The sequence below is a fragment of the Rhinoderma darwinii genome, chromosome 2 (assembly GCF_050947455.1).
Source record: "Rhinoderma darwinii isolate aRhiDar2 chromosome 2, aRhiDar2.hap1, whole genome shotgun sequence".
In the NCBI taxonomy this organism is placed as follows: Eukaryota; Metazoa; Chordata; class Amphibia; order Anura; family Rhinodermatidae; genus Rhinoderma; species Rhinoderma darwinii.
The window spans coordinates 446,805,903-446,830,491 of NC_134688.1; the positions used below are offsets into that span (position 1 = coordinate 446,805,903).

The window sequence follows — 24,589 nt, forward strand, 5'->3', positions numbered from 1 at the left end:
AGATGAATGCCTTAAGGGTGTAGTTATTAAAACGGGGTCACTTCTTGCGGGTTTCAACTGTACTGGTACCTCAGGTGCTTCTGCATACATGACTTCGCACTAGAAAATCCCCAGTAGGCCAAATGGTGGTCCTTTCCTTCTGAGCCCTCCAATGGGCCCAAACGGCAGTTTATCACAACAAATGGGGTATTGCGGCACTCAAAACAAATTGCGCAACGGAATGGGGTATTTTGTTTCTTGTGAAAATAAAAAAATTTTCAGCCAAAACGACATATTTGAAAAAAATAATTTTGTTTTCATTCCCAGCCCAATTCAAATAAGTTCTGTGAAGAAACTATGGGGTCTAAAAGGTCACATTACCCATAAATGAATTCCTTGAGGGGTATAGTTTCCAAAATGGGGTCACTTCTGATGGGTTTCCGTTGCTTTGATACCTCTGGGGCTCTGCAAATGCGACATGGCACCCGAAAACCAAACCAGCAAAATCTGTACTCCAAAGAACACACAGCGCTCCTTCCCTTCTGAGGCCTCCCATGGGCCCAAACGGCAGTTTATTGCCACAAATGGGGTATTGCTGCACTCAGGAGAAATTGGGCAACAAAATTGAGTATTTTGTTCCCTGTGAAAATAAGAAATTTTGATAAAAAATTACATCTTATTGGAAAAAATTACATTTTTTTAATGTCACAGCCCAATTGAAATAGGTGCTGTGAAAAAACTGTGTGGTCAAAATGGTAACAACAACCATAAATGAATTCCTTGAGGGGTGTAGTTTCCAAAATAGGGTCACTATTGGGGGATTCCTACTGTTTTGGCACCTCAACACCTCTTCAAACCTGGCATGCTGCCTAAAATATATTATAATAAAAAAGAGGACTTAAAATGCACTAGGTGCTTCTTTGCTTCTAGGGCTTGTGTTTTGTTCACGAGCGCAGTAGGGCCACATGTGGGACATTTCTAAAAACGGCAGAATCTGGACAATACATATTTAGTAGTATTTCTCTGGTAAAAAAAAAATGAATAAAATTGAAATTCAGCAAGAAAAATTAAATTTGCAAATTTCACCTCCACTTTGCTTTAATTCCTGTGAAATGCCTGAAGGGTTAAAAAACTTTCTAAATGCTGTTTTGAATACTTTGAGGGGTCTAGTTTTTAAAATGGGGTGTTTTATCAGGGTTTCTAATACATAGGCCCCTCAAAGCCACTTCAGAACTCAAGAGGTACCTTAAAAAAAAAGGCTTTTGAAATTTTCTTAAAAATATGAGAAATTGCTGTTTATGTTCTAAGCCTTGTAACGTCCAAGAAAAATAAAAGAGAGTTCAAAAAACGATGCCAATCTAAAGTAGACATATGGGAAATGTGAACTAGTAACTATTTTGGGTGGTATAACCGTCTGTTTTACAAGCAGATGCATTTCAATTCTGAAAAATGCAATTTTTTCAAAATTTTCTCCTAAATTTTGCAATTTTTCACCAATAAACACTGAATATAGATTACAGTAACGTTTTTATTTTTAAAAAACGAGCATTTTTGGCCAAGTTATGACCATTTTTGTATTTATGCAAATGAGGCTTGCTAAAGTACAACTGGGCGTGTATTATGTGCGTACATCGGGGCGTTTTTACTACTTTTACTAGCTGGGCTTTCTGACGAGAAGTATCATCCACTTCTCTTCAGAACGCCCAGCTTCTGGCAGTGCAGATCTGTGACGTCACTCACAGGTCCTGCATCGTGTCGGCCACATCGGCACCAGAGGCTACAGTTGATTCTGCGGCAGCATCAGCATTTGCAGGTAAGTAGCTACATCGACTTACCTGCAAACGCCGATGCTGCTGCAGAATCCTCTGTAGCCTCTGTCGCCTGGTGCCGATGTGTCCTCGCTCGTCTGACACGATGCAGGACCTGTGAGTGACGTCACAGTGTGATCTCTTGAGAACACGGCTGTGTCTGCACTGCCAGAAGCTGGGCGTTCTGAAGAGAAGTGGATGATACTTCTTATCAGAACGCCCAGCTAGTAAAAGTAGTAAACACGCCCCGATGTACGCACATAATACACGCCCACTTGGACTTTTACTTTTCAACACGCCCAGTTGTACTTTTGCAAGCCTCATTTGCATAAATACGAAAACTGTCATAACTTGGCCAAAAATGCTCGTTTTTTAAAAATAAAACCGTTACTGTAATCTACATTGCAGCGCCGATCTGCTGCAATAGCAGATAGGGGTTGCAAAATCTGGTGACAGAGCCTCTTTAAGGCCAAAACTAGGCTGCGTCCTTAAGGGGTTAAAGCTATAGACCTAAAGACTTCCACCTAGTGTATGGAGCCTTTCTATTTTTTTTATTTTTTTTTACGTTTGCAATTCTTGTTGGGAAAGGGCACACTTGAACAGATATTTCCCACGATATGAATGATATTTTCCCTATGGTAAATAGTGTATAGAGTGTCTTTGCATTGCAATGGAAAGCGTGAAATCTTTGATAATCGCTATTTGAAAATGGGCCAGATCTGATAATTGAATGATCACGTATACTGAAGAAAAACCTGTCCAAAATGTTTCCTGAACTGCATAAAATTATTCAGACTGACAAGCAAACGTCTTATAGAAATCTCGCAGAGAACATAGGTGTTCATTTCATCCCTTGTATTTTCTTTTTTTTTTTTTTTTTTTTAAAAGAAGCGGGCTTCAATAAGGGATGTGGTTCTGTCTGACCTAATACATACAGATCATTGGGGTAGGACGACTCCTGCAGTCAGTTGTCTTACATCCGGTCTGATATCCTTGAGATGGAAGGGATCAAAATGGAAGAATTCTTTCTAAACTAATTTAGAAACCCCCTTTGATCCTGACAATTTGTGCATTTTGTCATAAAAGGAAAAAATAAATTCTATAAATTGCAGTTCATTCGATGTAGAGATATTGCTGTCCATATTTTAAGACACCGTGTTTATATGAACAATGTTGAGCTGCATATAGTGTCCGCATAATAGCCGTAATGCATGTAGTTCTAGGTTACCACATCCGCAGCCGTCTTCACGTCTTATAGTTTGGTATCCTAGATGTCTCAGCAGAGAATTAATTGAATACTTGTGCCTTACAATTTTCCAGGTGTTTTCTTTTTGAGAGATAGACTTCTTCCATCTGTTACATCACCCATAAAATACTGGCCGTACCTTGCAAGCCTTATGGCCATGTGATCATATTTCTTAGTAGTATCTAGCACCAGAGATGAAGCCCCCGGATAAGTTTTATTGTACCCTGCATACTTTGGTGGGTGCTTATGCTGTTGTCATTGGATCCTCTAGGATAGAGAGTGGTTTGATTCACGTCTCTCTGTTCGGGAGGGATCTGGCTGATAAGAGGACGTCCTCCGTTGTAATGTGACTGTCTTTTTTGTTTCCTTTAGCACTGGTTTGCAGAACTCCCACCCATATTAACGTTTGAACTGTCCAGGTTTGAGTTTAATCAAGCTTTAGGAAGACCGGAGAAGATCCACAACAAACTGGAGTTCCCTTCATGTTTATATATGGACAGGCGAGTAACCGTTCTGTGGGATAACAAAACATCCTAATATAGAATTCACTAACCAAAACCCACTAACAAACTTTAAGATATAAATAAATAAAAACCTACGACCTTGGAATGGCGGTAAAATAATTCTGGCCACAGCCTATTAATAAAGTTACCATCAAATATTGTGTAATAAACCATTTAACTGATCAACCTGAATTATTAACCTGGCTTAGCCATAAGCTCAAGCCTACCACAAAAAAATAAAATTGAGCGACTTACCCCTTTCAACAAAAGACCTAGATAATAAATATAATACATAATATATAAAAGGGGGTGGGCGGGGGCAGCGAACGCTCCTACCAAGGAATATGCCAGGTGGGCTGTCAAGATCACGTCATATTCCTGGTTTATATATACACTAGTTAGTCACCTGATCACACCTCTTCCCCAATCCCGGACTGTCGCTAAGGCCCTAACACAGCTCTGGCCCAATGACTGTTATCGCCGGGCAGACTACTGAGTCTGCCCGGATATCGGCGGGTAAGAAATACCCGCCAAGCTTATCTATCTATAACCCAGGGATGTCTGTAATCCCATGTAGATCCCTCCTAAGGGTCCGGGTCCTTTCATTACTTTACTAGTGTATTGCTCTTGAAATCTGCTTTCATACGATGTAAATAACTTATTTTATTTTGTCTTTTCTGCTGTGTTAGGTATATGCACAAAAACCGGGAAATTACCAGGATAAAACGAGATGAAATCAAGAGATTTAAAGAGCACCTTACGGTTTTACAGCAGCGGCTAGAAAGGTATCACATTATAGGATGTTATCCGTGGTTCTCAGTCCGGCTCCTTACAGAGGTGGCCATAATAAAGTCTACAAATGCAAAATAGCTCATTGGTTAAAAAGAAAATGCGACTTCTCCCACGCTAGCAGCAATCTTTGGTGAAGCCAAAACTTTACATACTTGGGTTCTCGAAGGCATTATCATCTATAGGCATTTCATTCAGAGTGGAGGAGGGGCACTTAACCAGGAAAATTTAGGAAATTCGATCTCACCCAGGACTGGGACTAAATGTGCCAGTCCTTTCACCTGTTTTGCATCTTTCTGAATGCAGAGACTTTAGAGCTCGGACAGAATGGACTGTTGTATATCCATTTCTCCAGAATCCCCGGCGATGTCTGACTCTTCCTGCCTCCTTTTGCGTGCTTACTATCTGGGAAACGTGTGGCGTGTCCGCATGATGATCTTGAATTTATAAAAGACGCATTACTAGGAAATTTAAAAAATGTATTTCCTGTAGTACATGCAAGTTTTCATGAAGATGAAATAAGTATCCGTTTATTAGAATTTTGGCTGAGGTATTCTTAAAACTTATTTTGTATAACAACCCGTCCAGTAGGGCTGTAGAAGTCATAGATTTTTACACAAATAGTATTACAAAAATCACCACTTATGACCACATTATCTGTGTCCTGTCATGTCTACAGATATTTAAGTTACGGATCTGGCCCAAAACGGTTCCCTCTGGCAGATGTCTTACAGTATGCCCTAGAGTTTGCATCCAGCAAACCGGTCTGCACTTCCCCTGTGGAGGATATTGATGCAAGTGCTCCACCTAGTGGTTCTGCGGTCACACAACCCATGCAAAGGTAAGTGTTGTGCTCTGCAGAAACCATGCATATGTTTTTTTCATCGGTGATGGATCTGTGCGCTGTAAACCCTACTGTAAACTAAGCCGCTAAGGCACTTGTCAGCGCACCATTCCCCTTTTTTCTCTGATCGGCTTCACTTTTGAGAAATACAGGCCTGTCAGAATCTTACATACTTTGAATTTCCTACGTAAAGTCAAAAGTGGCATGGCACGGTGACACCACATCAGCTGCAATTTATTGGTGAGGGTCTCCGAGCATAGACCTCCACCGTTAAGATCATCTGACATTACCCTTCATAGCGTTGCGATAAATTCTTGGAACTGGAGATACACTTTAAGTGCTGTCAAGACCGTCTTGACTGCTGATGACAATATAAACCCTTTCTCCAGGATATTTTCTGTTTTGTGTAAATAGAAACTATGAACGTGCCATTGAGAAGCCAACGGCATCAATACTTGTCCAGCTAGTTGCTAATAATATCCCTATATGTCTGCTTCAGCTTGGCATCGTTTTTTGAACATACTTTTTATTTTTCTAGGACGAGGCTTAGAACTTTAGCTGCAATTTCTCACATTTTCAAGAAAATTTCAAAAGGCTATTTTTTCAGGGGCAGTTCAGTTGTGAAGTGGCTTTGAGGGTCTTATATATTAGAAATCCCCCAATAAGTCACCCCATTTTAAAAACTGCACCCCTCAAAGTATTCAGAACGGCATTTAGAAAGTTTCTTAACCCTTTAGACGTTTCACAAGAATTAAAGCAACGTAGAGGTGAAATTTACACTTTTTTTTTATTTATTTTTTGCTGAAATGTCCTTTTTTTTTTTTTATCCTTTTCTTTTTGTAACATAGAAGGTTTTACAAAAGAAAACTCAATATTTATTTCCCAGATTCTGCAGTTTTTATAAATCTCTCACATGTGGCCCTAGTGTGGTAATGGACTGAAACACAGGTCTCAGAAGCAAAGGAGCACCTAGTGGATTTTGGGGCTTCCTTTTTGTGAGAATATATTTTAGGCACCATGTCAGGTTTTGAAAAGATCTTGTGCCAAAACAGTGGAAACCCCCCAAAAGTGACCCCATTTTGGAAACTACACCTCCTGAGGAAATGATCTAGGGGTATAGTGAACATTTTGACCCCACAGATATTTTGCAGAAATCATTAGAAGTAGGCAGAGAAAATGAAAATCTACATTTATTTTTTTCTCCAAAGGCCATGTAGTTTCCACAAGGACTAAATGAGAAAAAGCACCGCAACATTTAAAGCAATTTCTTCCGAGTAAAACAATACCCCACATGTGGTCATAAACAGCTGTTTGGACATACAGCAGGGCTTAGAAGGGAAAGAGCGCCATTTGGTTCTCAAATTTAGCAGGAATGGTTTGCACATTTGCAAATGACCTGAGGGACCAAAAAGTAACTCCATTTAGGAAACTACACCCCTTGAGGAATTCATCTAGGGGGTGTAGTGAGCATTTTGACCCCACAGGGGTTTCATAGGTTTTATTAGGATTAGGCAGTGAAAATTAAAAAAAATCCCTTTTCTTCAATAAGATGTAGATTTAGCTCAAAATGTTTAATTTTATCAACATATAAATGAAAAAAAGAACCCCAAAGTTTGTAAAGAAAGTTCTCCCAAGTAACCAAGTACCCTGTTTGTGGTCACAAACTGCTGTTTGGGCACACAGCTAGGCTCAGAAGGGAAGGAGTGCAGATTTTGCTGGATTGGTTTCTGGTTGCATTTGCAAAGCCCCGGTGGGACCAAAACAGTGGAAACCCCCCAGAAGTGACCCATATTTGGAAACCACACCCCTCAATGTATTCACCTAGGGGTGTAGTGAGCATGTTGACCCCACAGGTGTTTTGCAGAAATTAGTGTGCACTCGATTTTGCAGAGTGAAAATGGGATTTTTTGCATAGATATGCCAGTATGTGGTGCCCAGCTTGTGCCACTATAACAAGACAGCTCTCTAATTATTATTCTGTGTTTCCCGGTTTTAGAAACACCCTACATGTGACCCTTATCTCTTGCCTGGACATTTGACAGGGCTCAGGAGTGAAAGAGTACCATGCGATGTTGAGGCCTAATTTGGCGATTTACAAAGTATTGGTTCTCAATTGCAGAGGCTCTGATGTGAAGTTATAAAAGAAACTCCTGAGAAGTGACCCCATTTTGGAAACTACATCCGTCAAGGCATTTATTAAGGGGTGAAGTGAGCATTTTTACCCCACAGGTCTTTTCCATAAATGATTGCGCTGCGGATGGTGCAAAGTAAAAATTTCAAATTTTCCCCAGATATGCCATTTCAGTGGCAAATATGTCATGCCCAGCTTGTGCCACTGGAGACACACACCCCAAAAATTGTTAAAAGGGTTCTCCTGGGTATGGCGATGCCATATATGTGGAAGTGAACTGCTGTTTGGGCACACTGTAGGGCTCAGAAGGGAGGGAGCACCATTTGGCTTTTGGAGCGTGGATTTGCTTGGTAGTAGTTTTGTTTTGAGTATTACTGGTATTTCAGTTTATAATATGGGGACACATGTAAGCCGGGCAGAGTACATCAGGGGCATAGTCAGGTGGTATAATAATGGGGTAAAATAATCCATAGATGTGTGTTACGCTGTGAAGCAATCCTTTATGCACTGGCCAGTGTTGCACTGAAATGGTCTCCTTTTGGCCCACACTCCGCACCTTTGCAGTTTGGGGTATTTTGCTGGGAAGGATTGTCCTGGTATAATACGGGCATCCTCACGTCCAGTAGATATGTTTGGACCCTCCCCTTTCTGGTTCCCTAATTTTAGGGCCTTGATAAATCGCCTCTTGAAACAGAAGAAATGTTGCCAGCGGGCCTGCACAACTGCATATTTATTTCCTGACTTATTGGAGCCTTAATGAATTTATTTTTTCATAGACGTAGTGGTATGAGGGCTGTTTTTTTTGTGGCTTGAGCTGTAGTTATTATTGGTACAGTTTTGGGGTACATGTGACCTTTTTTGATCACTTTTTATCCTATTTTTTGGGAGGAAAGGTGATCAAAAAAACGCAATTCTGCCATAGTTTTTAACGTTTTTGTTTTTTTTTGTTTTTTTTTACGCCGTTCACCATGCGTTATGAATTACATGTTAACTTTTATTCTGCGGGTCAGTACGATTCCGGCGATATCAAATTTATAGCACTTTTTTATGTTTTATAACTTTTTGCACAATAAAATAGCTTTTGTAAAAAGAATGTATTTTTTCTGTCGCCAAGTTGTAAGAACCATAAAATTTTAAAAAGTAGCTGTATGAGTGCTTGATTTTCGTGAGACCAGCTATAGTTTTTATAGTTACCATTTTTGGCTACATGCAACTTTTTGATCCCTTTTTATTCCAGTTTTTGTAGGGCAAAGTGACCAACAAATTCTGGCATTGTTTTTTACGGGTTTGTTTTTTTTTTTACGCCGTTCACCGCGTGGAATAAATAACATAATATTTTTGTAGTTCAGGCCGTTACGGATGCACCGATACCAACTATTTTTTAATTTTTTTCCAATAATAAAGGACTTTATAAGGGAAAAAGGACAATTGTGTTTTTATTATTACTTGAATCTTTTATATTTTTTCCAACTTTTTTTTTTACACTTCTTTAGGCCCACTAGGGGACTTGAAGGTTTAACTGTCAGATTATTTTTCTAATACATTGCACTACCTATGTAGTGCAATGTATTGGATTTGTCAGTCATTCACTGACCCCAAGCCGATTAGGCTTCACCTCCGGGCGGGGCCTAATTGGCTTCAGTAATGGCAGAGCAGGAGGCCATTGTTAGGCCTCCTGTTGCCATAGCAGTAGTCGGCAGCCCTGCTATATCATGGCAGGGCTGCCGATCTGCTACCAACCACAAAGATGCAGCAATCAAAACTTTCGCTGCATCTAAGGGGTTAATGGCAGGGTTCGGAGCTAGCTCTGGTTCCTGCTGTTACAGGTGGAGGTCGGTTGTAACCTACAGCTGACAATCCACCGCTGATGACGCCGGCTCAGCTCCTTAGCTGGCGCAATCTTGCTGGCGGCCATGGAAGCCTTTTAGGCCCCCGCCTCTGTCTTTCAAACTAGGCATACCGGGAGGCCAGTGTTAGGCCTCTGGTTGCCTTTGCAGCTATCGGCACCCCGGCAATTTCATTGCTGGGGTGCCGATGAGCTGCAAACACCGTAAATGCAGCGATCACTTTTGACCGCTGGAGTTAATGGCGGGGATCGGAACAAACTTCGGTCCTCGCCATTACCCCAGGGTATCTGCTATAACATGCAGCCGATACCCGGGATGGTGGCACCGACTCAGGTTCTGAGCCGGTGTCCACAATTTGTCGTATTGATACGGCAAAATGCGGGAAGCACTAGCTTTCCATGACTTATCCATACGACAAATGTTGGGAAGGGATTAAATATAATCTCCATGGTTTGTATTGTTTGTGAACCATTGATAATGAGTCCTCCATTATAGATACTCTTAGTAAATGTAAATATCTTGGCTTGTTTTTTTAATAACCATGTGAACCATTACAGCACAATGGAGCATCAAGGGTCGTCTTCATCCAGTGAGGCACAAGCCAACCAGCGCTCTGTTATCCACAAACCATTCACGCAGTCCAGAATACCTCCGGATTTGCCTATGCACCCTGCACCGCGCCACATTACTGACGAGGAGCTGACAGTATTAGAGGGATGTTTGCACCGGTGGAGGACAGAAGTGGAAACTGATACAAGAGGTATAGACTCCATTGCATTTACTGTATCATAATTGCACTTGCCAGATATACAAGAGATAAATCCACATGCAGTGAAAAGATGTCTGTAGACCAGATTAGGTTTTCATTGGCAGTTCCAGACAATTTCAATCTATCGAATATGTAATTCAGTCTATAGGGCCTAGCAGATCCTTGGCTGTGGACTTCTGCCAAGGAAAACAAGGGTCCGACGGGATAGATTTTCCCTGTGATTTTATTTTTTATTTATCCCTGAGATGAGCAGCATTATAAGGATCTGGAAGCTACTTATTTTTGCTTAAATGGACACTAACTTTTCAAACAACTTCTGCTAATCTAATAGAGATATATATCTCAGGTATTCTATCTATATCAACTTTGTAATTCACTCACTGTTAAAATTGAGTTGTTTTAACCATTCAAAATCTGTGTGACGTTACTGCCACTAGGCGTCTCCCTTTCTGTAATCTGCTGTCCACCCCCTGTTGTCAAGCATTCTCCTTCCCTGGTTAGGGAGCATAATTGACCAGGTGAAGAAGGTGGGGACTGTCTCTTCGTTGCCTGCCTAAACAAGTCTGAGGGGAGGGGAGCGCAGGAGTATGAAGCGGAGAAAGATTGTGAGTCAAACTGACTTGCTGCCAATACAAGTCTATGGGGAAGGAACAGTGAGTAGAGCAAGTGAGACAGACGTGCTGCAGCTTCTGCTAAGATTTCTGTGTCACTCCAATGCTGGATTCTCAGTTACATTACTTAGTACTGCTGTATAATCTCCTCCATGCTGCTGCAGCTTCTATATATGTGATAGAGATAGAGGAGGAGCACCCTGCTCTCCTAAGTGTGAATAAAAGCCATGATAGCAGTTAGGCTGTGCCCACTAACTCAGAGACTGCTAAAAATTAGAAAGATCCTACAGAGGGGAAAACTGTTAAATAATGCAGAATACAAGTCATATAATGGCCAGCAATAGTGTCGTTCCTCATGTATACAGCTATGACAGCTTATGCCTCAGTCACCTGAAAATATAGGTACACTTTAAAATAACAAACAAATGAATGCTCATTAATGGGGGATCAGAACTATTTGGCATACAATAAGGCCTCATGCACACGACTGTAGCCATGTGCACGGCCGTGATTTCCGGGTCAGCCGGCCACGGAGTGACAGCCGCAAGCCGCTTACAAATCGCGGGCTGTGTACATGGCCATTATTTTCAATGAGCCCTGACCGCAGAACACAGCCGTGCATGAGGCCTTATTCTGTGCCTGTGATCCGGTTTAGTTTGGACGTGAACCTTAAAAAAAAACAAAAACATATGAATTGTATAAAATAGTAGCATTTTCGGAGGAGGACTGATATTTAGACACGGTATAGTTCATTACTACTTATGGTTTTATCAGTTTTATAAATTGCCTTTTAAATTAATTCTAAATCTTTGTATTAAATCCTTTTTGTATTTTTTCAGATTTGCAGGACAGCATAGGGAGAATACATCGGACTATAGAGCTTATGTATTCGGACAAGTTGATGACACAAGTAAGTGTAATTATATCCTTCATGTGTTGCTACACCTATTCCTATGCCCATGCATTCAGCTACCATAATAATAAGACCTGTATATTTTCTTCCTAATCCCACAGTTTAGATAGAACCATGAAAGTAATGGCCTTTTTATATATATATATATATATATATATATATATATTTATATATATATATATATATATAATTTATTTTTTTCATTTTGTGCAAGGACTGACCGCTAACGATTTATAACAAGTCTTATAATAATATAACAAGACAGCCACACTTAACCTTTTTTACACGGCCATCACAGTGTACATAGAGGTAAACTGGAGGGGCTCTTGTTAGTGTGACAGGGATGGACCGTGGCCTCTTTGGACCCACAAAGCCACTAAGTAAGAAGAGATCAGGTCGCGTATGCACGCGGGTTTCCTTTTTTTTTGGGGGGGGGGGGATTTACAAGAACACGGCATTTAACTCTTTCCAGAACTCCTGTAGACTTTTTTATATGGGGAGTTCAGCGCTCTTGCTCAAGCTGTCTTGTCTTTTTTGGGCTCTTTTTGAATACTCAAGGTGATGGCAGCATGTTCTTATAGGTTTCCTGGTTGTTTTCTCAGATCTTGTCTGCTGATTCTGTGTAAAGGACATCATTCATTTTCTTTTTAGGTCCCTTATAGGTTACATGCTGTGTTGGTGCATGAAGGTCAAGCAAATGCAGGTCACTATTGGGCATATATATTTGATCACAATGAAAAGCGGTGGATGAAATACAACGACATCTCTGTGACAAAATCTTCATGGGAAGAGCTGGAGCGGGATTCCTTTGGAGGTTACAGAAATGCCAGTGCCTATTGTTTGATGTACATAAATGATGGTGAACAGCACTTGATACAAGGTAATTGTAGTGCGTGTCTGATAAAGACCAGTGTCTCCTGCCAGATGCCAGGGCTGGACCACATCTGAGTATGGGAAGCGAAACGAGATTTCCCTTGTCATTCGCTAGGCAGTAAAGAAGAGAGGTGAACACCTTGACAAGTCTTATTATTATATAAGGTGTGCAGTTCTTGGATAAAATAACGTTTCCTAATATTGTGATGGGTCGCTCTTTTCACTGTAATCCCAGAAGTGATCGGTGGTGCTGTATAAATAGTGGGAGCAGCTCACAGTATATTGACTGTTATATAAGGTTTATAACCTTGAACCCTCACATTATAGCAGATCTTCAAGGACCCCCCCCCCCCCTCCTCATCCTCATTCAGGTGGTGTATTTAGGTCAAAGCCAGAAGTGGAACCGAGAATAAGTGCAATGGAAAGGTTTGTACGTTTTCCGCGTTTTGGACTCACTCCTAGTTTTGGCTTACAAATGCTCACCAAAATACGGCCGTGTGAACGTGCCCTTGCGTGAGGCTCTTTTAGCGGAGTATATATGTTGCAATGTCCTAACGATCTTCCTTCTCTCACTGCTGTTTTAGTTGCTTTTATAATCATTCTGCCCCTTATGTAATAGAACCTGCACTAATGTCTTTGGCTTGTGCTTATAAATAGCAGACTTTCTAAGTACACATAGCTGCAGTGTAAACAATGGGGGATGGACAGAGCAGAAAAATTTGCCTTTAACCCGTTCGTGACCGGCCCTTGGTGTTTCTACGTCGGTCACTAACGGGCCTTATTCCGATGCAATAGACTTTTTACGTCGCGGCATCGGAATAAGTAAACCGAGCAGGGAGCTGTCAAATCTCCCTGCTCTCAGCTGCCAGAGGTAGCTGAGGGCTGGGGTCGTCCCTGCTCTGCCGGGTGAGATCGATATTAGTATCGATCTCACCCGTTCAACCCCTCAGATGCGGTGCACAATAGCGAGCACCGCATCTGAGTGGTTTTGGAGAGAGGGGGGAGCTCCCTCTCTCCCCACCGACACCCGGCGATACAATCGCCGAGTGTCTGTGTCTCCGATGGCAGCCGGGGGCCTAATAAAGGCCCCCAGGTCTGCCTGGAGCGAATGCCTGCTAGATCATGCCGGAGGCATGTCCTAGCACATGCACGACCGTTTTAAACGGACAGGCAGTAATACACTGCAATACAGAAGTATTGCAGTGTATTATAATAGTGATCGGAGGATCGTATATTAAAGTCCCCTAGTGCGACTAGTAAAAAAGTAAAAAGTTTAATAAAGTTAATTAAAAAAAAATGTGAATAAAAATGAAAAACCCAAAAACTAAATAAAACATACAAAACCGATACAAATGTGGTATCGTTGCAATCGCAACAACCCACTGAATAAATTCTATGTACCCCAAAATGGTGCTATTAAAAATTACAACTTGTCCCGCAAAAAACAAGCTATGTCGATGCAAAAATAAAAAGTGTATAGCTCTTTGAATGAGACGATGGAAAAACGTAAAAAATGACTTGGTCATTAACGTCTAAAATAGGCTGGTCATTAAGGGGTTAATGGAGCAATAGCAAGTTGTTGCTTTTTTTTTGTTTACAATTTTTTAATTTATATTTATTATCCTTTATTTTACTACTGGGGCTCAAGTTAGCAGGGAACACACAATCTGAGCTTTCACAGCTGTCCCCATATACAGATCACTGATCTGCATACAGGAATATGAAGACAGTCTGTCTTTGCATGCCCTCCAATCCTCTCTGCCACAAGGAATCCCTGTGATGTCATCGATGACGTCACTGGTTTCATTAGCAGCCCACTCCCCTGAATCCAGAGCAGCAACTTCTATATTCGGGAGTGCAATACTCAATAAAAAGGCTGTGTTCATGCTTTTTAAATGTGGTGGGCGTAGAGGGGTTGTCTGGTTTCAGCAAATTAATGTGTTGTCCTAATTCAGGACTGAAACGTTGCACTGTTCGATGTTGACTGAATAAAACAACATTTTTTTACCGTCTTCTGGAGTGCTGCAAGATCTTCTTTTGAATACTCTATTTAGTCCAAGGATCGGGACTACTTGCTGGGAACGGTTTTCAAGATCCCTACTTGTTGTTCAGTGGCAACATTCATTTAATTCCAGCGAATAAAATTCTGGCCATGTTCATGTGATGGACACATGTGCAGGGATTGTTAGGTTAGAAGACACAGCTCTGATACATGTACTGTAACGAGCCGTGCACCTGTGTGTCCATCACATGGCCATGTAGCAAGCGGTGCACCTGTGTCTCATCATGTGACCATGGACAGAATTGTATCCACTGGTCGTAAACCATGAATGTTCCTACTGAACAAGCAGAGATATTGAAAACCGGGAGGAATTAATGCAGAAAGTATAGTGAAAATTTGTATAACTTATAATATTATGTGGACAACCCCTTTAAGGAATACCCCATATGATGCAAAACCTTCCGCAGTCGTTTTTCTTCTAATATCTGCTCTTGGCCTAACTTAGTTTTGCCATTGTAGTCCTGACCAGTGTGATAACGTAATGTTCCATGTATTTACATACACCGTGAGACCCTTGGAGAGGTAGACATAGAGGTATATGCACAAATTGACATGCCAGCAATGTTCCGTGTGTGACATGTTGTGAGACTGATTTTTGCCTTTGGGCAAAATCAATACCAGTCTCTACCAGCGGTTTCTTTTTTTCCACAATTCCCCTAAAGCTGGCCAATAGTTGGTGCGATCAAACACGAAAATCGTCTTGATCATTGTTGTCCCTGAAGGCCGACACATGGACATTGTCCGCCAGGTTACCTAAACATTAGATTATTTGCAAATCCTGCTTGCATAAGTGAGGTCTGGCAAGAAAAATGTAATGTCTACGGCCAGCTTAACAACTTGTATCTGTATTGGATTGTGGAAAAGGGTTTACTAACTGAAGCATGTTCAGTGTGTAATGAAAAAAGTTATGCAGCTTAACCTTATTTCAAATTCTCAATTTTTCCAAGATCTTTGCTTGCAGGCAGTGAATTGGAAAACTAGTAACCAGAGCGCTTTATGATCAGAATGCGTTTTCAGCCACTGGCTATAAACAATGTTTCCATTCTCTGACCTCTAGTAGAGATCTTGAAGTATATACAAAGTATACAAGAAAGTTGCATAATGTTACATTACACAATGATTAAGCTTAACCAGAAACCCCTTTTTTTTATTTTTTTGTTCACCTTTACATCAGACTGCTATACAGCGCCCGCTACCACCAAGAATGCACATTTGTACACGGTGGGTATTTTATAGGATGAGTTAGGAAGGCTTTTACAATGAATATGACCTGTGTCTTGCTTTGGGCTTAAAGGGAATGTGTCATGTATTTCATTTTAGTTTCTTTAATTAGATTGAAATATATAATGATAAATAATGTGTTTTTGGTCTTCTTTTGAAGTTGTATCTCTCTATTTTTTTTTATTTGTAAAATCTTCCCTGGGATGGCCATATTGGAGACGCGCACCTCCTTCCTGTACTGTAGGGTTGTGTGTTTTATGGCAGCTTTAATGATTAAAAATGACATTTGTCTGTCAATTGACTCCTAGAGTCTCCCAGAAGCCAGAAAGTGACAGGGGAGCTGTATACAGAGCCTCATCTGTTTGCATTGTGTGTGGTGTTGCTATTCTGCCTCTTCTAGGCTTCCAGTAATACAATAGAGCTGTCATTTAAAGAGGACCTGTCAAGTCCTCTGACATCTAAAACCAACTAGCCGCTGCAGCGCTGACTGCAGTTCTGGTTTTCTTTACTTTCTAGCTGCCCGCGTTCCCCTGCAATCAGTCCTGGTGTACGCCGTGACCTGTAAGAGTAGACTGTCAAAAGCCACTTGACGGTCTACTTGTACGGGTCACGGAAACTGACGGGACCGATTGCAGGGGAACGCGGGTGACTAAAATGAAAACAAGTTGCAGCATCTGGTAAGCTATCCATCCGGTTTTAGATGTCGGAGGACGTGATGTGTCCTTTTTCACTTGCTCACCCCCTAATGATAATGAGATGATTCTCCTCATCCTGTCCCTGTATATACAGTAAAGCTGACTGGTGGGCTGCAGAGAAAAGGAAATATCCACTGTGTGTGACTTCTAATGGCCAATGTGAAAACTGCAATATGTCAATGTTTTTTCTGTGGATAGATACAACAAAAATAAAAACCTGAGTTTAACTAATGTTTTCTGATGACTCGTTCCCTTTTAAAGCGCTACTTTTTTTTGTCATTCTAGAGGAGTACGATAAGGAAACCGGTCAGGTAGTTGCTGGGATGGACACCTTGCCCCCTGATTTGAAGGAATTCGTCAAAGGAGATAACCGAAGATTTGAAAAGGAACTTGAAGAATGGGACAAGGAGCAGCTCCGAAAAGCTGAACAAGAGAAGATGCTGATTGCGCAGAAAACATTAAAGCCGACTCCATCTTCAGTTCCTGGTATAGTTTACTGAATCCTACTTTTACTTGTCAATTTTTTTATTTATTTTAGCTGGGGACCCAAGTGAGCAATGTGACATTAGTTTGTAATGGCAAGTATTCTAATCCAATGCAAAGGGTGAAATATGCAGCAGATCTAAAAACGTTGCCTTTGAGTCAGTATACTACAGTGGTTGGTTGGTGAAAATTAGGGGGAAAAAAATCCTTTAAAGAGGCTCTGTCACCAGATTTTGCAACCCCTATCTCCTATTGCAGCAGATCGGCGCTGCAATGTAGATAAGAGTAACGTTTTTTTTTGTTTTTTTTAAAACGAGCATTTTTGGCCAAGTTATGACCATTTTTATATTTATGCAAATGAGGCTTGCAAAAGTACAACTGGGCGTGTATTATGTGCGTACATCGGGGCGTTTTTACTTATTTTACTAGCTGGGCGTTGTGAATGGGAGTGTATGATGCTGACGAATCGGTATCATCCACTTCTCTTCAGAACGCCCAGCTTCTGGCAGTGCACAGACACAGCGTGTTCTCGAGAGATCACGCTGTGACGTCACTCACTTCCTACCCCAGGTCCTGCATCGTGTCGGACGAGCGAGGACACATCGGCACCAGAGGCTACAGTTGATTCTGCAGCAGCATCGGCGTTTGCAGGTAAGTAGCTACATCGACTTACCTGCAAACGCTGATGCTGCTGCAGAATCAACTGAAGCCTCTGGTGTCGATGTGTCCTCGCTCGTCTGACACGATGCAGGACCTGGGGCAGGAAGTGAGTGACGTCACAGCGTGATCTCTCGAACACGCTGTGTGTCTGCACTGCCAGAAGCTGGGTGTTCTGAAGAGAAGTGGATGACACTTCTATTCACAACGCCCAGCTAGTAAAAGAAGTAAAAACGCCCCGATGTAACGAACACAATACACGCCCAGTTGTACTTTTACTTTAAACACGCCCAGTTGTACTTTAGAAAGCCTCATTTGCATAAATATAAAAATGCTCATAACTTGGCCAAAAATGGTCGTTTAAAAAAAAAAAAAACGTTACTCTTATCTACATTGCAGCGCCGATCTGCTGCAATAGGAGATAGGGGTTGCAAAATCTGGTGACAGAGCCTCTAAGTTTGTCTTTTAATATGAGCACTTTTTAACAGTTTTTTTAAATTAGGTAAAGTTTTTCCAATAAAACAATGGAAACAGAACTAACAACATACAGATATACTGAGGTACCATACATGAGGTTTTTCAGATGGACATTGCAAATAATATCACATAATACAGTGGTCAATTAGAGAGAGTCCGACCTGCATAAGAGACGAAGTCAGTAATCGTCTATAAAACAGTTGATTCAACATGCAGAAGGACAAAACATGGGAGACCAGGGGAAAAATGGGCACAGGGTATTGTAAGAACTAGCATTTATTTACATTGGAGAAGTCATAACCTAGTCCGATTGGGCCTTTATAAGATACAAACCGGTCTAACATGTTATTGGTCGATTTATATTCGGTATTCCAAACGACGAACTTCTTTGATGCGAGAAAGTTCTCCCAAGGTGGGAGCTGTGGGGGATATGAGCACCTTTCTAATTGACCATACGTTTCCTTATTTCACGATGTCTTAAAGGGGCCTGCTTTTGCAATCCCTTTTTTGTTAGAATGGCCTCTAACAATAAGCTCATCAGAGTGTCCTGCTGATAGCTCCCCCTATCTGCTGGGAAGCCTGACCATAATTGTTCAACTCCACTGCAGCGCTACCACAAGAAAAATGAAGCATTACATGTGGCTATTTGCACATCCGGGTAATCACAGACGTGCCGGGTCCTCCAGACACACTTTCTACACCAGACAACCCCTTATAGAAAGTGTATAGTCTCCTTCAGGTGATCAGAGTTGTCATTTGGATATTCTGTTCTGACTCATGGATGCCGTGGTCACGTCACGTTGGTTACTCTAGAATTAATAGCCGTTTACCATTCATGTTATTTGTGTCTCCACTTAGTTTCACTGAAAGACCCAGAATACATGGAACAACCCATGAGACCCGAGCTGTCCACAGAGATCAAAGAAGAAACCACTAGTGCAATAACCCAAGCCGTCACCGAGTCTGAAGACAAAGGTCCTGAGGCGGTCCTGCAAACGGTTAGAGTAACATTCATCTGTTAGCTTTTCGTTCTGTGTTTCCGGTTACAAAAATAAGGACATGTAGGAAGCGCTTGATGATGTTGCACAGTTTTCTGATGTGTTGAATAACCTCTGTGCAATAAACATAATTTTTTGATGATCACCCCTCCATTGGTCTCAGAACAGGCAGGCTTCTCCTTGATCACCTAGATCGGTGGAACGTGGAAGATTGCAGATTTCATATTGACCCAAATTCCAATATAGTTAAACTCGCAACGGTCCAGGAAGCTGAGATATAGGGCGTTGTCTGATGAGCCACTTACTGTAAAGCTGTTTTTGTTGTCCTACCCATTGCCACTCCGGGCCTGAATGGGACTGTGCCGGAATACCAGACACACCTGTTCAGGAGTGGCGTTGGGTCAGAGGATCCGAGAGGGTATTTTCGGCATCGGTGAAGGTCTGAGATCGGGGCCCCACGCATTCAACATTGGCAGCATATTCTAGCGGAGTGCTGATTTTCTGTTTGAGTTGTTTCTCTCTTTCCACTATTAGAAATGATGATGTTAATCTTTTCTTTTTACAGAGTCCCATTATGAATACAAATTAATTGTTATACGTATAATTACATATCGTTTAGATACATTTTGGTTAAATTCTACCTCTTAAGGAGTTTATTATAGAAAAATAGAATTTTGAACCAGGTGCAGACTTATTTTTATGAAAGATTATTTAACAACGTGTGATGGCAAAATCGTTTTGGATAGTTTTAGATAGCAGGCATGTTTTTCTAATGTCAATTGCTTTCTCCCAGAAAACGAGGCATAATTTTTCCATAGGCTGTGTTGGTGTTGTAGCTCAGCTACGTTTTCTTAAATAGGGATGCAGAGTTGCAATACCAGACACAGCCCATAGACAAGAAGTGGCGCTGTTTCGGCAAGAGAGCTACAATGATTTTCTGATATCCTACAACCTCTTTAATGGTAAAATATTGTTACAGCTAGAATATAATATACTCTCGTCTATTGTATCCAGCATTTATTAATAGTGATTTTCAAATCTCTAATATTAAGGAATTACTATCTTTGTACTATGGGAAGGGTGTTTCTTTAATATGTTTACTTAGCTAATTTTGTATTCCCATAATCTCTTTCTCTGCAGCCCACTGATAACACCCCAGTCCCAACAGCTCCCAGTCAGCGAGTTGTGGAGGTGGCGATCCCTCACATAGGCACTTTTGTTATTGAGTCAGAGGAGGGGGGTTATGACGATGAGGTACCATTTTTTTAATCTTTTTTTTTTTTTTTACTTTTGGCTGCTGAGCCCCCTTTTGTGCCATCTCTTCCCACCCCTGGCGCTTTTTGTTTTGCTGCCTGACTCTTCCACTGTGGCATGCCAAGCAAATCAACTAACACAGCCCTAGCGTATGCTAATCATCAGGCGTTACACCTATGGGTGCTAGGAATAAGTATGATTGCATGCTTCATGCCAAAAGTGACACTTGACTCTGCTTGGGAAGATTTTTCTTAACACTTTCTACTTTTTATTTCCTTATTTTGGTGGAATTACACTAGTATTTATACAAGAGAACAACGTGCAGTAACCAGTTTTAATCAGTATTGTGTCTCGGTCCCGACCATCCCACCCTCCAAAAAAAACCATTCTATGATTACACACTTATTTTTTCCTTGTATATTTAAAGGGGTATTCCCAGAATCAACAATTATCACCTACTACGTAATTCTCTGATCGCTGGGGATCCCACATTGGGTGCGCCGAAACCCCCGCTGCTCCTCACTGCGACCCCTGCACGAAGCAGTAGCTCGAATGGAGCAGCGGTCGAGCATGTGCTAACTGCTCTATTTAATGTCTATGGCACTGACGGAAACAGCCTTGTGCTGTACTTGGCTGTTTCCGTTATTTCCATAGACTTTGAATAGAGCCGCAGTTCGCATGTTCAACCACCGCTCCATTCAATGTCCTCCTCCCTTTATTCGAGCAGTGAGGAGGAACGGGTAGTTTGGGGCCCCTGTTCTCACGATCGGTGTGGGGTCTTGGCAATTAATCAATTATCACCCATCCCGTGGATAGGTGATTGTCGATTCTGGTACAACCCTTTTTAAGGTTTGTTTTAATGTTGCTATAGAATAAAAATGTTATAAAATTCTGATTGGTTAAGGCCTGGCTGCTGGGATGTCTACCAATCCTTTGAAGGGACCAGTGCCATCACGGAACGTCAATGTAGGGGAGGGGGTGGCGTTCTTCATCAACCCTTTTTAAAGCCATAGGAGTTAAAGAAACGTATTTTTTATTATTATAATCCAATCTTCTTATTTTTTTTTAAGTGTAGGATAGAAAATGAAAGCTTTGGTTCACGTTTTTTATATAAGTTGTATCCCGTTGTTTTTTTCGGGCCTGTTCACATCCGCATCAGGTTCCATTCGACCTTTCTTTTGGAGGAACCAATGAACGGAAACAATAGCTTCCATTTGTTTCCATAGTAATTCTTTCGTCGCAATTGGTTTCCGTTCTGTAAGGTTTCCGTTTTTTTTCGTGGAAATAGCGTAGTCTATTTTTCAGCCTGAATTCTGGTGCATTTTTAATAGTGAAGCTGCCTCATTTTTTTTTTTTTATAATACAAAATACGCGTTCCACCTCCACATTATTCGCCATATGTTGATGTAGTTGGTTCTAATATTTTTAGGTTGTCTGTTTTAAAATTTTGGATTGTTTTTGAGAACTGTATGTTTTAAACAAACCATTAATATTAACCCCTTCCTAATATCCATTGGTAAAGGTTGGGGGGAGTTTGTATGGAGCAGGCTCACAGGCTGAGCCCGCTCTAAGGCCTCCGGTACACGGCCGTGTCCGTAACAGCCGCGTTACAGCCGCCCACATTTTCGGCCCGTGCTCCCATACAAACGATAGTAGCACGGCCCGTAAAAAGTAAAAGATTGGATATGTCCTATCTTTTGCGGTACACTAATACGGCATGGGCACCTATCCAAAGCCATACGGAGCGGTGTCCGCGGCCAATAGAACCGAATGAGTCCGTAATTGCAGATCATATTGCGGTACGCAATTACGGAGAATTTTTACGCTCATATGCATCGGGCCTTAGATGAGTGTGTCGGATGTATGAAATAGCCGAAACTTCAGTTCAATAAGCAGGATGCCGCAGTCAATAGCGACCACGGCAACTAAGCTGCTAGGATGACGTGATCTTGGGGTGCCAATGGTGGTTATGGCAGCCTGGGGGCCTAATGAAGGCACTCAGGTCTGCCATCTTTGTCATCCTATTAAGCATGTCTGAATAGGAGACTTTCAAAATCACGATATACTGCAATATATTAGTATTGCGGTATTTCGTGCAAGTGATCCAACGGGTTCAAGAACCCTAGGGGAACTATTAAAAAAACATGTCAAATACAGTTAGTGTGTTGTTTTTTGTGTGTGTGTGTGTGTATATATATATATATATATATATATATATTTCGACTTTGATATTGCAACACCAAGAAGGGCAAGCCGTAAGGTTGTGCAAATCGAGCAAGTAGCAGGTGTCGCTAAGATCTGCAAATGATCACCTTTTCAAGCACCGAGCTCCAATCTGTGAAATGTGGAAGGGCATAAAAGCCATATTGAAAGTAAAGTTTTCTTAGCCACATGAAATCTCAATAAACGGATCAAGTGGTGTGATATGATTGTGCGATGCCTCCTGTGCCTTGACGTGCCAGTTATCGCCACTTGTCGCAAACTGAGAGGGACAGAATCCTTGAATCTCAGCACTGTTCAATGTTAACCGCATTCTTTACTGCGAGTAAAGTTGGACGTCACATCCCAAGCCTAGGGCGGCAACCAGTGTCGACACAAACAAACAATCAGAAGGCTTTTGCATGACATTGGGCTACGAGCCAGACGTCCAGCTACAGGTGCTTCATTGACCACTTGCCACCCCTCCCAAAGCTTATCATGGCGCACAGCAAGACGGCGATGGAAGCTGAAATGGAGGTCTATCCTCTTCTGTCCCCTTCAGCGATAAGTCCCACTTTTGTCCCAGCCGCAATGCAAGCCGGAGAGTGGGCTGGATACCACTATGAAGAGGCTTTCACAAGAGAATGTCACACCGGTCCTACTCCTGGGATTATGGTGTGGGTTGGCATAATTTACAGTAGCCGAACCCTTCTAGTCTTCATTTGAGGTACACTAACAGCTTGGCGTTACATTTATTTGGTCGTGGAACCATTGTGAGCTGGCTGCGTGGCCTAAACGTGCTACCATGACCTTCAGCGTCTCCAGACTTGTCTCCTATTGCGCACATCTGGGACGTCATTGGTCGGCAATTGCAAAGGGAGCTGCCAGCAGCCAATCTTGATAATTTGCGTGCCCAAGTGCATTCAGCGTGGCATAACATTCCTCAGACCATCATTGATAGCATGCCAAGGCGTGTAAGTGCGTGTAATTCTGTGTGTGGCGCTCATACTTGATATTGATTAAATCAAGATGTTTGGAATATTTTGTTTCCGTTTTTCTATCATTTACATATCATTAACATGTCTATCGATCCTGTGATTTCCACAATTCCAAAACTTATCCTTCTTGGTGTTGCAATTTCAATGTTGAGGTGTATATGTTAAAGGCACAGTTTGTTGAATCATAACGGAGTATATATAATTTTTATTTGTTTTTTAAAGTTCAAACCCCTGCCATTTCCCCCCAAAAGTAAAATAACAGAAATATAACATAACTGGTATCGCCGCGTCCGTAAAAGTCTGAACTATTCCAATATAACATTATAAACACCATAAAAAAAAATTAAACCGCCAGAATCCGTGTTATTTGGTCATCTCCCACCAAAAATAGAATAAAAAGTGATCAAAAAGTCTATATACCTTAAAATTATACAAACTACATCTTGCCCTGCAAAAAAATAAGCTCTTGTTGATTAAAAATAAAGCTATGGCTCTCAATTTATGGCGACGCAAAACAAATGTAATTTTTTTTAATTATTTTTTTTGTAAAAGTAGTAAAACGTAAAAAAAAAACTGTGTAAATTTGGTATCGCCGTAATCTTATTGACCAGCAGAATAAGTTTAACATGTTTTTACCACTCGGTGAATACCGTAAAAATCAAACTCTAAAAACAATTCCGGAATCGCACTTTCTTCTCATTCCACTGCCCAAAACTTTTTTTTTCCAGCTTCCGAGTACAGTAAATGGTGCCATGAAAAACTCCAACTTGTTCATATGGCTATATCGAAGGAAAAATAAAAATGTTATGGCTTTTGGAAGGTGGGGGAGGATAAAGTGAAATTGAGAATCTGAGAAACCGTTGCAGAGGGAAGGGGTTAAGCAGGCTAAAAACATTATCTATTTGTCAGCAAATCCTGACTGAGTACCCAATGTCTCTCATTGGGGAAACCAAGTTTCGGAGAGGTTGAATTTTTGTCTATATCTTGCAAGTCGTTTCTGTAGCCTGCATTACATAGACAAACTATAAACCCTCTAAAAGAAGGGCTCCAGGGGCTATGCAGTATCAGAAATATACTCTAAAGAGGCCTGTTATTACCAATGTTTTGTTGTTTTTTTGTTTTAAATATACAGTGCATTACAATCTTGATATTTTTGGGAGATTTGTACCATTTAGATTTTCACAACAGGTCTACCACTTTTAACCCCTTAAGGACGCAGCCTAGTTTGGGCC

At 41.3% G+C, this 24,589-nt stretch overlaps 1 protein-coding gene across 3 annotated transcripts in view; it reads left to right on the forward strand.

Annotated features, from left to right (window-relative positions):
- USP25 (ubiquitin specific peptidase 25) overlaps positions 1-24,589 on the forward strand; it is a 111,962-nt gene that overhangs the window by 62,375 nt on the left and 24,998 nt on the right. For 2 of the 3 annotated variants that reach the window (XM_075854500.1, XM_075854501.1), the window contains exons 11-19: positions 3,406-3,533; positions 4,226-4,321; positions 5,005-5,166; positions 9,705-9,907; positions 11,367-11,437; positions 12,092-12,320; positions 16,577-16,777; positions 18,767-18,906; positions 20,047-20,160. In XM_075854500.1, coding sequence (XP_075710615.1) covers positions 3,406-3,533; positions 4,226-4,321; positions 5,005-5,166; positions 9,705-9,907; positions 11,367-11,437; positions 12,092-12,320; positions 16,577-16,777; positions 18,767-18,906; positions 20,047-20,160 — 1,344 coding nt within the window. The remainder of the gene's footprint in view (positions 1-3,405; positions 3,534-4,225; positions 4,322-5,004; positions 5,167-9,704; positions 9,908-11,366; positions 11,438-12,091; positions 12,321-16,576; positions 16,778-18,766; positions 18,907-20,046; positions 20,161-24,589) is intronic. The other variant, XM_075854502.1, reaches the window with a different exon arrangement.